The sequence below is a fragment of the Thalassophryne amazonica genome, chromosome 4 (assembly GCF_902500255.1).
Source record: "Thalassophryne amazonica chromosome 4, fThaAma1.1, whole genome shotgun sequence".
NCBI lineage: Eukaryota > Metazoa > Chordata > Actinopteri > Batrachoidiformes > Batrachoididae > Thalassophryne > Thalassophryne amazonica.
Window position 1 is genome coordinate 142,149,008 of NC_047106.1, and position 17,926 is coordinate 142,166,933.

At 41.8% G+C, this 17,926-nt stretch overlaps 1 protein-coding gene across 1 annotated transcript in view; it reads left to right on the forward strand.

Moving 5' to 3' along the window:
• ece2b (endothelin converting enzyme 2b) overlaps positions 1-17,561 on the forward strand; it is a 144,807-nt gene extending 127,246 nt beyond the window's left edge. Inside the window, exons 17-19 of the mRNA XM_034168696.1 lie at positions 4,573-4,763; positions 15,532-15,627; positions 15,715-17,561. Of these exons, the coding sequence (XP_034024587.1) occupies positions 4,573-4,763; positions 15,532-15,627; positions 15,715-15,891 (464 nt within the window). The 3' untranslated portion in view covers positions 15,892-17,561. The remainder of the gene's footprint in view (positions 1-4,572; positions 4,764-15,531; positions 15,628-15,714) is intronic.
• The last annotated feature ends 365 nt before the right edge of the window (positions 17,562-17,926 follow it).

A 17,926-nucleotide genomic window follows, 5' to 3' on the forward strand; every position in this document is an offset into this window, starting at 1 on the left:
AATAAGAACAACCCCAGGGTTCTTTTCAGCACTGTAGCCAGGCTGACAAAGAGTCAGAGCTCTATTGAGCTGAGTATTCCATTAACTTTAACTAGTAATGACTTCATGACTTTCTTTGCTAATAAAATTTTAACTATTAGAGAAAAAATTACTCATAACCATCCCAAAGACGTATCGTTATCTTTGGCTGCTTTCAGTGATGCCAGTATTTGGTTAGACTCTTTCTCTCCGATTGTTCTGTCTGAGTTATTTTCATTAGTTACTTCATCCAAACCATCAACATGTTTATTAGACCCCATTCCTACCAGGCTGCTCAAGGAAGCCCTACCATTATTTAATGCTTCGATCTTAAATATGATCAATCTATCTTTGTTAGTTGGCTATGTACCACAGGCTTTTAAGGTGGCAGTAATTAAACCATTACTTAAAAAGCCATCACTTGACCCAGCTATCTTAGCTAATTATAGGCCAATCTCCAACCTTCCTTTTCTCTCAAAAATTCTTGAAAGGGTAGTTGTAAAACAGCTAACTGATCATCTGCAGAGGAATGGTCTATTTGACGAGTTTCAGTCAGGTTTTAGAATTCATCATAGTACAGAAACAGCATTAGTGAAGGTTACAAATGATCTTCTTATGGCCTCGGACAGTGGACTCATCTCTGTGCTTGTTCTGTTAGACCTCAGTGCTGCTTTTGATACTGTTGACCATAAAACTTTATTACAGAGATTAGAGCATGCCATAGGTATTAAAGGCACTGCGCTGCGGTGGTTTGAATCATATTTGTCTAATAGATTACAATTTGTTCATGTAAATGGGGAATCGTCTTCACAGACTAAAGTTAATTATGGAGTTCCACAAGGTTCTGTGCTAGGACCAATTTTATTCACTTTATACATGCTTCCCTTAGGCAGTATTATTAGACGGTATTGCTTAAATTTTCATTGTTACGCAGATGATACCCAGCTTTATCTATCCATGAAGCCAGAGGACACACACCAATTAGCTAAACTGCAGGATTGTCTTAGACATAAAGACATGGATGACCTCTAATTTCCTGCTTTTAAACTCAGATAAAACTGAAGTTATTGTACTTGGCCCCACAAATCTTAGAAACATGGTGTCTAACCAGATCCTTACTCTGGATGGCATTACCCTGACCTCTAGTAATACTGTGAGAAATCTTGGAGTCATTTTTGATCAGGATATGTCATTCAAAGCGCATATTAAACAAATATGTAGGACTGCTTTTTTGCATTTACGCAATATCTCTAAAATCAGAAAGGTCTTGTCTCAGAGTGATGCTGAAAAACTAATTCATGCATTTATTTCCTCTAGGCTGGACTATTGTAATTCATTATTATCAGGTTGTCCTAAAAGTTCCCTAAAAAGCCTTCAGTTAATTCAAAATGCTGCAGCTAGAGTACTGACGGGGACTAGAAGGAGAGAGCATATCTCACCCATATTGGCCTCTCTTCATTGGCTTCCTGTTAATTCTAGAATAGAATTTAAAATTCTTCTTCTTACTTATAAGGTTTTGAATAATCAGGTCCCATCTTATCTTAGGGACCTCGTAGTACCATATCACCCCAATAGAGCGCTTCGCTCTCAGGCTGCAGGCTTACTTGTAGTTCCTAGGGTTTGTAAGAGTAGAATGGGAGGCAGAGCCTTCAGCTTTCAGGCTCCTCTCCTGTGGAACCAGCTCCCAATTCAGATCAGGGAGACAGACACCCTCTCTACTTTTAAGATTAGGCTTAAAACTTTCCTTTTTGCTAAAGCTTATAGTTAGGGCTGGATCAGGTGACCCTGAACCATCCCTTAGTTATGCTGCTATAGACGTAGACTGCTGGGGGGTTCCCATGATGCACTGTTTCTTTCTCTTTTTGCTCTGTATGCACCACTCTGCATTTAATCATTAGTGATCGATCTCTGCTCCCCTCCACAGCATGTCTTTTTCCTGGTTCTCTCCCTCAGCCCCAACCAGTCCCAGCAGAAGACTGCCCCTCCCTGAGCCTGGTTCTGCTGGAGGTTTCTTCCTGTTAAAAGGGAGTTTTTCCTTCCCACTGTAGCCAAGTGCTTGCTCACAGCGGGTCGTTTTGACCGTTGGGGTTTTACATAATTATTGTATGGCCTTGCCTTACAATATAAAGCGCCTTGGGGCAACTGTTTGTTGTGATTTGGCGATATATAAAAAAAAAAATTGATTGATTGATTGATGTATGTATATGTATATATGTATGTATGTATATGTATATATGTATGTATATGTGTGTGTATGGCAACTATTAATAAACACTAAAATCTTTAGTCTGTTCATACAGGATATACGAGGTCTGTCCGTAAAGTATAGGTCCTTTTTATTTTTTTCAAAAACTATATGGATTTCATTCATATGTTTTTATGTCAGACATGCTTGAACCCTCGTGCGCATGCGTGAGTTTTTCCACGCCTGTCGGTGACGTCATTCGCCTGTGAGCACTCCTTGTGGGAGGAGTCGTCCAGCCCCTCGTCGGAATTCCTTTGTCTGAGAAGTTGCTGAGAGACTGGCGCTTTGTTTGATCAGAATTTTTTCTAAACCTGTGAGGCACATCGAAGTGGACACAGTTCGAAAAATTAAGCTGGTTTTCGGTGAAAATTTTAAGGGCTGATGAGAGATTTTGAGGTGATACTTTCGCTTTAAGGACTTCCCACGGTGCGGGACGTCGCGCAGCACTCCCAGGCGCTGTCGTCAGCCTGTTTCAAGCTGAAAACCTCCACATTTCAGGCTCTATTGATCCAGAACGTCGTGAGAGAACAGAGAAGTTTCAGAAGAAGTCAGTTTCAGAAGAAGTCGGTTTCAGCATTTTATCCGGATATTCCACTGTTAAAGGAGATTTTTCATAAAAAAAAATCTAACTATATGAATGAAATCCATATAGTTTTTGAAAAAAATAAAAAGGACCTATACTTTATTGACAGACCTTGTATATATCAGATATTGTTGGATTTTCATGATTGTTGGATTGGTCTTGTTGGATTTTCACAAATCCAACAAGACCAAGCATTCATGATATGCACACCCTTAAGGCTATGAAATTGGGCTAATAGTAAAAAAAAAGTAGAATAGGGGGTGTTCACAATAATAGTAGCATCTGCTGTTGACGCTACAAACTCAAAACTATTATGTTCAAACTGCTTTTTTAGCAATCCTGTGAATCACTAAACTAGTATTTAGTTGTATAACCACAGTTTTTCATGATTTCTTCACATCTGTGAGGCATTAATTTTGTTGGTTTGGAACCAAGATTTTGCTGGTTTCCTAGTGTGCTTGGGGTCATTGTCTTGTTGAAACACCCATTTCAAGGGCATGTCCTCTTCAGCATAAAGCAACTTGACCTCTTCAAGTATTTTGACATATCCATACTGATCCATGATACCTGGTATGTGATATATAGGCCCAACACCATAGTAGGAGAAACATGCCCATGATGCTTGCACCACCATGCTTCACTGTCTTCACTGTGAACTGTGGCTTGAATTCAGAGTTTGGGGGTCGACTCACAAACTGTCTGCGGCCCTTGGACCCAAAAAGAACAGTTTTACTCTCATCAGTCCACAAAATATTCCTCAATTTCTCTTTAGGCCAGTTGATGTGTTCTTTGGCAAATTGTAACCTCTTCTGCACGTCTTTTATTTAACAGAGGGACTTTGCGGGGGATTCTTGCAAATAAATTAGCTTCACACAGGCGTCTTCTAACTGTCACAGCACTTACAGGTAACTCCAGACTGTCTTTGATCATCCTGGAGCTGATCAATGGGTGAGCCTTTGCCATTCTGGTTATTCTTCTGTCCATTTTGATGGTTGTTTTCCGTTTTCTTCCATGCGTCTTTTTTTTGTTTTTTTTGGTCCATTTTAAAGCATTGGAGATCATTGTAGATGAACAGCCTATAATTTTTTGCACCTGCGTATAAGTTTTCCCCTCTCCAATCAACTTTTTAATCAAACTACGCTGTTCTTCTGAACAATGTCTTGAACGTCCCATTTTCCTCAGGCTTTCAAAGAGAAAAGCATGTTCAACAGGTGCTGGCTTCATCCTTAAATAGGGGACACCTGATTCACACCTGTTTGTTCCACAAAATTGATGAACTCACTGACTGAATGCCACACTACTATTATTGTTAACACCCCCTTTTCTACTTTTTTTTTTTTTACTAATAGCCCAATTTCATAGCCTTAAGAGTGTGCATATCATGAATGCTTGGTCTTGTTGGATTTGTGAGAATCTACTGAATCTACTGGTACCTTGTTTCCCATGTAACAATAAGAAATATACTCAAAACCTGGATCAATCTTTTTACTCACATAGCACTATTATTCTGAACACTACTGTATATATTTTTACACACACACACACACTGCAAGTATTGTCAAATGCAGACGTCTTTAGTCTGTTTGTACGCCCGTTATATGGCATTTCCTAATAAAGCCTACAGAGCAGACTTGAATTTATTTATATTCAGCATTGATGATGTCAATGCGGGTGTGGCATTGAGTGTGTGGTACTATTTGTTCAGCTGTTCTCTCTCATCCTTCAGGACGTGAGTATGACAAGGATGGAAACCTGAGGCCTTGGTGGCAGAACTCGTCATTGGAAGCGTTTCGGCAGAGGACTGAGTGTATGGTGGAGCAGTACAGCCACTACACTGTCAACGAAGAACATGTCAACGGGAAACAGACACTTGGAGAAAACATTGCAGACAACGGAGGCCTGAAGGCTGCCTACCATGTTAGTGTCAATATGTCTCACCAACACAACCCAGATTGCCATGTTGTGAGCTGCAGTATCCTCTGTCACACCTTGGAATGGGAATTGATAAGATTTTATCAACATTGACAGCGTTGTTGATTCTGCCTATCAGTCCAACTCCTTTTCTTGACCACTGCGCAAACTACTCCAAATCTAATCCCCTCTAGATGTCTACCTCAGTAAAATTCCCATAGAGATTGAAGGAAGCCTGTCCAACTGTTTGAGTTACCTTGAGACACACACACTCACACCAGTTGGGTAGCTATGACACATGACTGTCCAACATGGAGCCATCAGAAAAACATGATGTGGCATTAAGAGGAATTGACTGAGTCTGACACATGTAGTCTCAGTGGACTGAAACATCTGGAACAGATTTCAAAGTGGAACCGGTTCTCAATTCTAATCCCTAGTGACAGCCAAGCAGGACATCAAACCATCACACCAGACCACCACACTGTGTGTGTGTGTGTGTGTGTGTGTGTGTGTGTGTGTGTGTGTGTGTGTGTGTGTGTGTGTGTGTGTGTGTGTGTGTGTGTGTGTGTGTGTGTGTGTGTGTGTGTGTGTGTGTGTGTGTGTGTGTGTGTGTGTGTGTGAGAGAGACTGAGTGAGAGTTTCAATTGAAGTCCTCATACTGTCTAAAATCATTCATTTCATAACATATACTTCTTTGCAGTCTTCCACATTACTGTACTGCACCGTGTAGTACCTCACAGTGCTGACACATACTGGAAATACCAACCGTTTAAAAAAAAAAGCTGGGACAGTGGTATGTTTACCGCTGTGCTACATCACCTTTCCTTCTAACAACACTCAATAAGCGTTTGGGAACTGAGGACACTAATTGTTGAAGCTTTGTAGGTGGAATTCTTTCCCATTCTTGCGTGATGTACGACTTCAGTTGTTCAACAGTCCGGGGTCTCCGTTGTCATATTTTGTTCTTCATAATGTGCCACACATTTTCAATGGGCGACAGGTCTGGACTGCAGGCAGGCCAGTCTAGTACCCGCACTCTTTTACTACGAAGCCACGCTGTTGTAACACGTGCAGAATGTGGCTTGGCATTGTCTTGCTGAAATAAGTAGGGACGTCCCTGAAAAAGACGTTGCTTGGATGGCAGCATGTGTTGCTCCAAAACCTGGATGTACCTTTCAGCATTGATGGTGCCATCACAGATGTGTAAGTTGTCCATGCCATGGGCACTAACACACCCTCATACCATCACAGATGCTGGCTTTTGAACTTTGTGCTGGTAATAATCTGGATGGTCTTTTTCCTCTTTTGTCCAGAGGACATGATGTCCATGATTTACAAAAACAATTTGAAATGTGGACTCATCAGACCACAGCACACTTTTCCACTTTGTGTCTGTCCATTTCAAATGAGCTCAGGCCCAGAGAAGGCGGCTGTGTTTCCGGATTTTGTTGATGTATGGGTTTCACTTTGCATGGTAGAGTTTTAACTTGCACTTGTAAATGTAGCGACGAACTGTGTTAACTGACAATGGTTTTCTGAAGTGTTCCTGAGCCCACACAGTAAGATCCTTTACACAATGTTGTCGGTTTTTAATGCAGTGCCACCTGAGGGATTGAAGGTCACGGGCATTCAGTGTTGGTTTTCGGCCTTGCCGCTTACATGTAGAAAGTTCTCCAGATTCTCTAAATCTTCTGATTATATTATGGACTGTAGATGATGGAATCCCTAAATTCCTTGCAATTGAATGTTGAGAAACATTGTTCTTAAACTGTTGGACTATTTTTTTTCATGCAGTTGTTCACAAAGTGGTGATTTGCTTGTGAACAGCTGAAACGTTTGGGGATGCTCCTTTTATCCTCATTCATGACACTCAGCTGTTTCCAGTTAACCTGTTCACCTGTGGAATGTTCCAAACAGGTGTTCTTTGAGATTCATCAACTTTCCCAGTCTTTTGTTGCCACTGTCCCAGCTTTTTTGAAACGTGTTGCAGACATCCATTTCAAATTGAGCAAATATTTGCACTAAAACAATAAAGTATCAGTTTGAACATTAAATATGTTTGTACATCTACTGTCCTCTACTGGTGGTTGGCTCTCACTGCGGTATTGTATCACTTCCTGTTCCGTAGCACAGCGTTGTTTTGCTGTATCTGTTACCTGTTTAATCTGCGTAATTAGATTGATCTAGATAACTAGATATCATCATCATCAATCTTTATTCCAGACACAAAAGGTCCATAAAAACATATACAATCATACAAAAAAGTATAAATAAATAAGTTAAGATCTAAAAAAAAAAAAAGAAACTACAGTAAATGACATTATTCATAAAGTCACATATAAACTGTGACACCAATAATCCCATAATCTTGAAGTGAATCTGACTGTACTCACTGCAGGATTCACTAGCATTACAATTATGCTGTTGCATGACACAGTAAGTCTACACATACATCTATACATAAAATTCCTGAGCACAGCAGGACATGTAGGTACATCAGGATTTACAAACAAATGGCTAGCACTACTCCATCTAGGCACTTTGAGCAGTAACCTCATACCATCATTGTATGCCACATAAAGTTTCTGTAAACTGCTTTTTTTATATCGCCGCCACAAATGGGCAGTGTACATTGGGATACAGAAGGCTCTAAAAAGTGCTATTTTTACAGAAAATGAACACATACAAAATTTTCTGATCAGCATATTTGCTTGTGCATACATCATACAATACTGTCTATAAATGTCACAGTCATCAGACAGGTCATCTTGTATGAAATGCCCCAAGTATTTAACCTCATTACTTATGTTAAGAGCTGTGCCAGACAGGGAGAAGTCAGGACTCATCAACTTCTTATCTGCCTTACTTCTAACAATCATGGTATTACTTTTTCTGGCATTATATTTAATGTCAAAGTCATACCCATACTGGGAACATATCCTTAATAACTGCTGAAGACCAGCACTGTATGGACAGAAGACCACCAAATCATCTGCATACATCAGGTGATTAATTATGTGGTCACCAACCATACATCCTGTTTTACAACTGTTTAACAGCTTTGACAGTTCATCCATATAGATGTTAAAGAGGTAAGGGGACAATACACTTCCCTGCCTGACTCCATTACCAACATTAAATGCATCAGACATAGTGTTACCCCATTTCACATACATTGACTGATGCCCATACCAATAGACAAGTATTCTAATTAGGTATTTTGGTACTCCTCTGTTGTGTAACTTATGAAACAACTTCTCATGATTAACATGATCAAATGCCTTTGAGGCATCAATAAAACACATAAATAATGTGGTATTGTGTCTATTATACAAATCTAAAATCTCCTTTAGTGCAAAAATGCACGTCAGTGCCATGTTTAGATTTAAAACCAAATTGGTTGTCAGAGGTCAAAGCAAACTCCTCCAACCTATTCAATAATATCCTTTCTAAGACCATTGACACAATACTAGCTACAGCTATAGGTCAGTAGTTCTCCATAGAATTGATCTTACCAGCTTTATCTTTAATGATGGGTACTAGTATGATAGATAACATTGAATTAGGTAAAAGACCATGAATTTAAAAAACAGTAAAACACATAGAAAGTAATGGACGGAGTTTCTTACTGGCATATTTCAAATGCTCAGTAGATATCTTATCCATACCACATGCCCTGTTGTCCTTTAGTGTCATAATTGCATTGTATATTTCTTGTGGAAAGACAATCTCGTCCTCACTACTATGTATGTTATCCACTACAAAGGTGTTGCTTTTAACACAGTTGAATAACTCACTGTAGTGCTCCTGCCATAACTTAGTGATTCCTTTCACATCACTAACACCATCAATATTGGTTGGTATTGATGTTTTACAGCTATTTATTTTCTTAATTTCTTTCCAAAAATCCTTGGCATTCTTTTCTTGCAACTTCCTTGCAGAATTTTCATTTCTCTTTATATATCTTAAAGCATATTTAAAGTTTGCATTTGCCTGTTTTTTACACTTAAATAAAGGACCATATCTAGGTTTACCTGAGTCAACCCATGCTTTAAAAACACTTCTGACCTCTGCATACAGCTCTCCCACACAGCCATTCCAGCCTGGCCTGATCCTGTGTGAGCTAGTTCCATACAGCGGCTTGGTAGAGGTGAGGAGAGCCTTCAGAACACTCTCATACATAGCACATAACTCAACACCATGTTGAGGGTCCTTACAATTCATATCAAAGCATGAAATGGCATCTCTAGGTAGATTCACATTACTGAGCAAGTTGTTTGTCTGTTCACAGTAATCAAACAGATCCTTCTCAGACAGATTAGGCCGTGCTATTCTACTCTTATCTGTATTTTAATCCACAGGCAAAAGGGCAGGTATATTAGTAGTATATCCTTCCCACTGTAGCCAAGTGCTTGCTCACAGGGGGTCGTTTTGACCGTTGGGGTTTTTCCGTAATTATTGTATGGCTTTGCCTTACAATATAAAGCGCCTTGGGGCAACTGTTTGTTGTGATTTGGCGCTATATAAATAAAATTGATTTGATTTGATATTATTCATATTCACAAAAAAAGAGAAAGGTACATGATCAGTAGTAGCAAATTCATAATTGACCTTAATGGCCTGAATAGAATCATGAGCATCAGCCGTACAGATGCAATGATCTAACCATGAGGCTGTGTGCCATGCATCACTGATATAGGTGTAACTGTCATCAGGCAGAAGCACTTTACTAGAAAAAATCAGACCATTATTACAACAAAAGTGTAGTAAATGTTTAGTAAATACAGAGAAGTTGTCAGAGACATCTGCATTTAAATCACCCACAATAAAGAAACAAGTAGATGCATTATCTTGTATGAAGGACATAATGAAAGACAGTCTATTAAGAAATTCATCCTCATTTTCATGACACTCATATGGTGTGTGTGTATATATTCAGCACAATAAAATTCCTATCTCCACAGGTGAACTTTAACCCCATGGCCCAGTCCATATCCAGTCTGGCCACACTAACCACCTGATCATATTTTTTGTGCCATAAATTGCAACACCACCGGCTATCCTCCCCCTTATTATCCTGGTGCTCAGGTCGCTAGTGGATTCACCTGCACCATAAAAATCTTTATGTAAGCAATTCAGTTTGTCCAAATCCTGCCTAGCTAAAAACGACTCTTGCACACACAGTACATCACAAGACTCCAGCAGTTTATCCACCACAAAGTGACGCGCTCTGTCTGCTACACTGTACCCAACACACAGACCTCATGCATTATATGATACAATATTAATCCCAGACATTTATTCATCAGGATCTGCGTAGCCCTTATTCTCCAGTGAAGCTACAGGTACAGATACATTTTCAGAGCATTTCCTCTGGGTAGCGTTACCAGCCTCTGATCCACAGGCTGAGCGGACGCCGTTAATTTTTGGTTTACGTGCCTCAAAGTAACGGCGCACATACACACCCGACGGCCATAGTTGTGGATCGTATATGTCCGCAACTTCATTGCACTCTGCAGTGATATGAAACGAGCTAAATCTGTTGTGCGTAGACTCAATCTTTTGACACGTCACAGATTTGCCCAGTTTGTCAGTTAAATAGGCACACAAAGTGTCAGCAGCAAGATCAGGAGAGAATTTAGTGGCAAAGACACTCTCCAACTTGGTTTTAACCACTGTGATGTTGCTCGCTGTGCCAGTTCCTATTATTCCCCCTTTGCGCTGCTCCCTCTTTGAATGATTTTGTCCCAGCGCCACAGCCACCTTCAGCGATTTCTGAGGCTTCAATTTCCCTTTCCTTAAAACAGTACTCCATGCTGGTGACAGGGGTTGTTGATTCAAGGCCTCTCCCTGTTGTAGCATTAGCTTTGCATCCATACCCGATGGCCTTTCCAAAGATTCCAACGATTGCGCTTCTGTCTGTTTGGACCCAAGCGCAGCTTCGTTGGCCCGGGTAGATCCACCGTGTGTTTCAATAACCGTCAGCCGGCGCTCCAAAGCAGCGGTCACCATCTCCACGTTTTCACTCACGTTAACCTGAGTCTCCATAACTCTTCTCAGCGTACAGACTTCCTGGCTCAGGCGCTCCATCCTGCTTAGCAAGGCCGAGGCATCCATGTTGCCCAAAGCCGACAGGTGGAAGTTCGTCCAGGAAATATAAGACAAATCTGGGAGTATCCTCACCGCACTCATTTAACACTTTCAGGCAATCCTTGATGTTATTAACGTCTTTCTGTGCGCCCTTATCTTTAGTATTACGCTGCTTTATTGGACACAGTTCATATAGGAGACGCTTGGACTCTTCAATCCACTCAGATGAAAAGTTGCCTGTAGCCAACAAGACAATTTGATCCTGCGGCAGTGTTCTCATCTTGGCAGAAATAAAGTGTAGAAACACATCCTTCACTATCACTCTACCATTAGTAGTTTCATAAACTTCAGGTTTTTTACGAGAACTGGCAACACAAGTACCGCACGCTGCCGCTGCTGCTGCCGCCATCTTCCTCCCCGATCATGAATTAACGATTTGTTTCCCAGTGTAATCTTCACGTGCCTTAACTAAAGCACTCTCTCTGCTGAATCACCTCTAAATTATTTTCACATTATTCACTTTGTGTGTTGTGTGCTACTAGCTCTTAGCCAGTTTAGCATGGCGGCTTCTCCTGTCTCTCCCGCACAGCCTCAACACTGCATTTAATCTATTATTAGACTCAGTTGGCTTCGCTCAAAATGTAAATGAGTCCACCCACCACTTTAACCACACTTTAGATCTTGTTCTGACATATGGCAAAGAAATTGAAGACTTAACAGTATTCCCTGAAAACCTCTTTTGTCTGATCATTTCTTAATAACATTTACATTTACTCTGATGGACTACCCAGCAGTGGGGAATAAGTTTCATTACAGTAGAAGTCTTTCTGAAAGCGCTGTAAGTAGGTTTAAGGATATGATTCCTTCTTTATGTTCTTCAATGCCATATACCAACACAGTGCAGAGTAGCTACCGAAACTCTGTGAGTGAGATAGATTATCTCGTCAATAGCTTTACATCCTCATTGAGCACAACTTTGGATGCTGTAGCTCCTCTGAAAGAGCCTTAAATCAGAAGTACCTGACTCCGTGGTATAACCCACAAACTCGCAGCTTAAAGCAGATAACCCGTAAGCTGGAGAGGAAATGGCGTCTCACTAATTTAGAAGATCTTCATTTAGCCTGGAAAAAGAGTCTGTTGCTCTTTAAAAAAAAAGCCCTCCGTAAAGCTAGGACATCTTACTATTCATCACTAATTGAAGAAAATAAGAACAACCCCAGGTCTCTTTTCAGCACTGTAGCCAGGCTGACAAAGAGTCAGAGCTCTATTGAGCCGAGTATTCCTTTAACTTTAACTAATAATGACTTCATGACTTTCTTTGCAAATAAAATTTTAACAATTAGAGAAAAAATTATTCATAACCATCCCAAAGACATATCTTTATGTTCGGCTGCTTTCAGTAATGCTGGTATTTGCTTAGACTCTTTCTCTCCGATTGTTCTGTCTGAGTTATTTTCATTAGTTATTTCCTCCAAACCATCAACATGTCTATTAGACCCCATTCCTACCAGGCTGCTCAAGGAAGCCCTACCATTAATTAATGCTTCAATCTTAAATATGATCAATCTATCTTTATTAGTTGGCTATGTACCACAGGCTTTTAAGGTGGCAGTAATTAAACCATTACTTAAAAAGCCATCACTTGACCCAGCTATCTTAGCTAATTATAGGCCAATCTCCAACCTTCCTTTTCTCTCAAAAATTCTTGAAAGGGTAGTTGTAAAACAGCTAACTGATCATCTGCAGAGGAATGGTCTATTTGAAGAGTTTCAGTCAGGTTTCAGAATTCATCATAGTACAGAAACAGCATTAGTGAAGGTTACAAATGATCTTCTTATGGCCTCAGACAGTGGACTCATCTCTGTGCTTGTCCTGTTAGACCTCAGTGCAGCTTTTGATACTGTTGACCATAAACTTTTATTACAGAGATTAGAGCATGCCATAGGTATTAAAAGCACTGTGCTGCGGTGGTTTGAATCATATTTATCTAATAGATTACAATTTGTTCATGTAAATGGGGAATCTTCTTCACAGACTAAGGTTATTTATGGAGTTCCACAAGGTTCTGTGCTAGGACCAATTTTATTCACTTTATACATGCTGCTTCCCTTAGGCAGTATTATTAGAAAGCATTGCTTAAATTTTCATTGTTATGCAGATGATACCCAGCTTTATCTCTCCATGAAGCCAGAGGACACACACCAATTAGTTAAACTGCAGGATTGTCTTTCAGACATAAAGACATGGATGACCTCTAATTTCCTGCTTTTAAATTCAGATAAAACTGAAGTTATTGTACTTGGCCCCACAAATCTTAGAAACATGGTGTCTAACCAGATCCTTACTCTGGATGGCATTACCCTGACCTGTTCCTCCTCTGCTGGGCGGTTTTATGAAAACGGGCATGTGCAGGTTTTCCTCTTTATGTCTCAGAAAGACAGGAATTTCAGTGGGATGTGGTGAGTTGACACATCCACCACACCTCAGAACCATCTTAGGTCCTGGATGGCAACCACCCAGGCAGACAACTGGTCCATCTCCACATCTCTAAAATAGCCATCTATCTGCAGAAGCCACATGACACATGGGCGTCCCCTTGTCCTTTCTCCAGCCACTGGGATCCTAAAAACTCTTGCACAGAGAAACACGCCACATGGACAAAGTGTCAGAGCTGATGCTCCCTCACAATGCAAGTCATACCCCAGGCGGTCGTCTCCGTCAGTCACCACTCATTTGACCAAAGTCACTTCAGTAATTCCCAAGGATTCTCCAAAGGGACCTGGTACCAAAGACATACAGTTGTCTCCTTGGGTCACTGGTTAGCTTCCAAGTCTCACAACTACATACATAGTATGACAGAAAGCACCAGGAAGGTCACAGCAAAGTCAAGGCCAGTAAACCTTTCCTCCCAAGTCACTGGTTCCCACAACCTGACCCAGCACCCAGTCTATGGAAGCACTGAACACTGTAGGAGCAAGGACACACCCCTGATGAACACCACTTTTCACTGGGAAAACTGTCTCTGCTTCTGCTTCATACAGCACTCATGGTATCTGTGTATAGCCTGGTGTTGGTGTCCAGCTACTTCTTGGGGATCACACAAGTTGTGGAAGTGGCCTGAGTTCATAGAAGCAACCAGCCAGGTTGACCAGTGATCCATCCTCCTCTCCCATAACTGTCTGTAATAGTTATGGTCTTTCAGATGTGACCAGGTGGTATATGGGCATCCCCTTGGTATTTTCATTAAATTTTCAAACACCTCTGAGTATTCTTTTGAACCTTTAAGCTCTTTCTGGCAGGCTGAGCTCTCAGAGACCTGTTACTGAAATAAATGTATCTTTGAACGGGCTTAAAACTGCTGAGTTCTTAAAGCCACTGAAAGCCTTGATCTTTGTCTTGATCCAACATAATCAGGCAATCCAGTAATTCCACCAAGATTACAGCATTGTCCACAAGGTTCAGGTCAGTGAACCTTTCCCTCACTGATAAAGGACCCCAAGTCGCTATAATTCACAACTGTACTTACGACCAAGTCATACGTGCGCTGAACACGTCCCTGACAAACACCAGATCTCGCTGCACTCCCCCACTTCAAACGCCACTAACAGTAACTAAGGACAGGACAGCTGTGATGTCCACTACTTACTGGGTGTCCCACAAATTCTCAGCATGTCCCACAAAGCAGCCTGGTAAACTTAATCCAACATTTTGTAAAACTCAGCGGTAGGCCTCAAGCCAGCACCGCTGATGTTGATGTTTGAGTTCACTGAATAGTTGCAGAGTGAGGACGTGGACAACTGTTGACTTTGTGGGTGTGAAACCACAGCCCTGCGGACACTTTGCAGCAAGTAGTTTCACCACATCTGTGTGAGAGCAGTCCTTTCATATACAGCGAGTCCAGAGAGCAGTGTTACACTCCAGGAGTTATAGCAGTTCAGGTGATCCCCTTTCCCTTTCTGGAGAGGGTCAACAAGTCCTTTCTTCCAGTGAGTTGAGATGATACCTGTCTCCAAAATGGAGACATAAATTACTTGCAAGGCCGGGAGGGTATCTCCACTGAGCTGAAGCAGGTCACCCTCAACACCAGAAACCTACAGTGGTGGATCAGAATTTCTGCCATCCGCTGCAGAGATCAGAAATTCTGCTGTAACGACCGCTGTGATGGGCTTTCTGACGTTGACTGTGTGTGTGTGTGTGTGTGTGGTGTGTATGGTACCACAGAAAGCAGGTGGTTTGCTTGACTGAGTGCCAGTGAAGAAGACACTGTTGGTGCTCAGACGTAGGAAGTTTGATGTCTTGTTCCAGAGCTACCCAGATTCTAGCCATGCTTGGGTTCAGACCGCGGTGACTCGGCTCAAATCCGACATGAATCCAAGTTTTGCTGCTCACATTCAGTAAAAACATCCATCTGACTCTGATCCCACGTAAATTAGATTGCAAACCCCAAGACATGACACCAGATCTGCCCAAGTCTGAAAATGTTACACTGGTCCTCATGTCAAGGATCGTCATTAAACCACTCCATGTTTTTATGGTGTGCTTGATACAGTATGGGGTAACATCTTCAGGTGCTGGGAAAGTTCTGCATTTTTATTAGGTGACCTTCTTTGATATTGGCCAAGAAGTGGCGGTACCATATAATCCTGTATCAACATTAGTGCTTTAATGCTGTCTTCTTCAGGCATATCAGTCATGGATCCAGAGGAATGGAGTGGAGAAGAGACTTCCTGCTGTCAACCTGACCAATGACCAACTCTTCTTTGTGGGTTTTGCCCAGGTGAGGGTGTTCGGCTGAATGCTTTGAAGTCCAGACATACCCATAGACTGATGATACAGTCATCCATGGACTCTCCTGTGTTTTTAGGTGTGGTGTTCGGTTCGAACCCCAGAGAGTGCTCATGAAGGTCTGGTGACTGACCCCCACAGCCCCCCTCAGTATCGGGTCATAGGCACCCTGGCAAACTCTGCAGACTTCAGCCGGCACTTTGGATGTCCACAGGGAACGGCGATGAACACAGGGAAGCGCTGTGAGGTCTGGTAGCCAGACCGCTGAAGTGATGGTGGCGGGAAGAGTTATTTAGCAAGTCAAAGGGTTAATTAGCCGGTCAGGTTGGTCATTAGTTAATGTGTGGGTCTTTGAGTTAGTTGACAGGTCAGGTTTCAGGCCCTCTGGGTTTGTGGATTAGCAGATCCATTTGTGGTAACAGCTCACTGTTAATTTAAGTTTTAGTCAGTTAGCAGAGGCTTCTTTTCTTGTTTTAACAAGTCATTGTGTTAATTAAGAGGGAATGAAGGTGTTCATCAAGGTATTCTGAGCTGGTGAACCTCTGGTCTACAAGAGACTTTACGCAGAAGACCTCGCGGAAAATTATGACAAATCATATTTCTTTATCGCTGTTTATAAACTAATTTGTAATGAACTTTATTTCATGTCTGTGGGGGTGCAGTGAATCTGGACTCTGTGGAAGCCTTAATGCAGAATCAAAAGTCCAAAAACTGCCACTGATGTGGCTTTTCAGATCTCAGCCTGTGATTGGTCAGGAAGTCTTTGTGTTTCTTTTCAGATTTTCAAAACAAATCCTTGTCTTTTACATTACCATCAGTCTTCTTGTGGATCCAAACATTGGGACGTGATCCAAACCAGCACTGTAAATAAGCTGCATTTATTTCTCACATTCAGTACCGGCACACGCTTGCAGGTGTCCACTCGCGTCCACGCACTGGACACCACAGTCCATTCTCAGTTCTGTCAAAGTCCAAAAAGGTTCTGTAGCTGCCAGGTCTCCTCAGTGACCTAAGGGCAACTGGACCAGACCCAAACCCAAAGGAACCACTGAGACTGAACTCAATAGAGACCAGTTTAGCACAGTGAAGTCCGCGGCATCGTCTGGAACATAAATGTGAAGCTGGGTGTTGGAGCATCATCTCAAGTCTAAAGTCTGAGCAGCAAAAAGTCCAAATGGAACCAAACCCATTCACTCCTCAGCTTTACATTATTGTGACAGCAGGGGGGCGAATTGAACGTCCAGTGAAAACCTGCATAAAGTGGGTCAGCACTTTCCTTTAAAGGACTGTGATTGTGAACCAAGCTGGAGTCCAAACACACAAAGAAAAAAAAAAAAGACATTTCTCAGGAGGTTTGAAAAAAATCAAGAATTTCAGAATTTGGATTGATTTTTTTTTTTTTTTTTTTTTCTCCATTGTTAATCAGGTCTTGAGAAATGGGAGGAGCAGGTGCCAGAACCCAGAACTAGCTCAGGTCTCCACCGGTCCTGTATCCTGTGGACTGAGAAACCCAGCCAGTGTTTTCCAGTTCTGGATGACATTTGCGTTTCTGTTGGTCGACATAGTAACATGTCAGCCAATCAGCACAGCTGAAACAATCCTCAAATGTCCACACTCTGTGACATCACAGTTGTGGACTAGCTGAAATCTGACTGTGTGGACCTCTTAAACATGGACATGGTGTCCAGCCCTGGAATCCACAGCAGCTGGATTCCAGTTGCACATCCGACCAATCACCCGAGGGCCTCTTGATGACATCATCAGTGTGTCCAGCAGAAGACGATTCTGCTGCAGCTGCCAAAGAAATGTCTCTTACTGTGTAATGTGTGTGTCGGGGTCAACGGTTAGGGGTCATAGCTGTGTATTTACTCTGTAACATGAACGTGCACAGTAGAAGAGCAGAATAAAATCAAACACTTGATGTCCTGTTGGTGGCGTCCTCACTTCCTCTTGACGTGCTTTGTCTTTGTTTGCCGTGCTGCATGTGAACCCTCCTCACCAGGACACCAAACCCATGTGCAGCGAGACCCAACGGCTCTACTGTCAAAACTGTTCTCAGACAACATCGCCCTCTGGTGGCGATAAACTCAAAGAAGTCAGAATACTGGTGTGAAAAATGTCACAAAGATCAAAAGCAAACAAACAGGGTGGATCCAGATGGCTGATCACATGACCTCCTGGCTGAGGTCATATGGTCTTACTGATCTGGATCCAGATCTGGAGTCTGTCAAGCGGCACAGGCCACTTTAACCTCAATTTAATGTCCATTAACCTGAGTTCACAAACAAAGT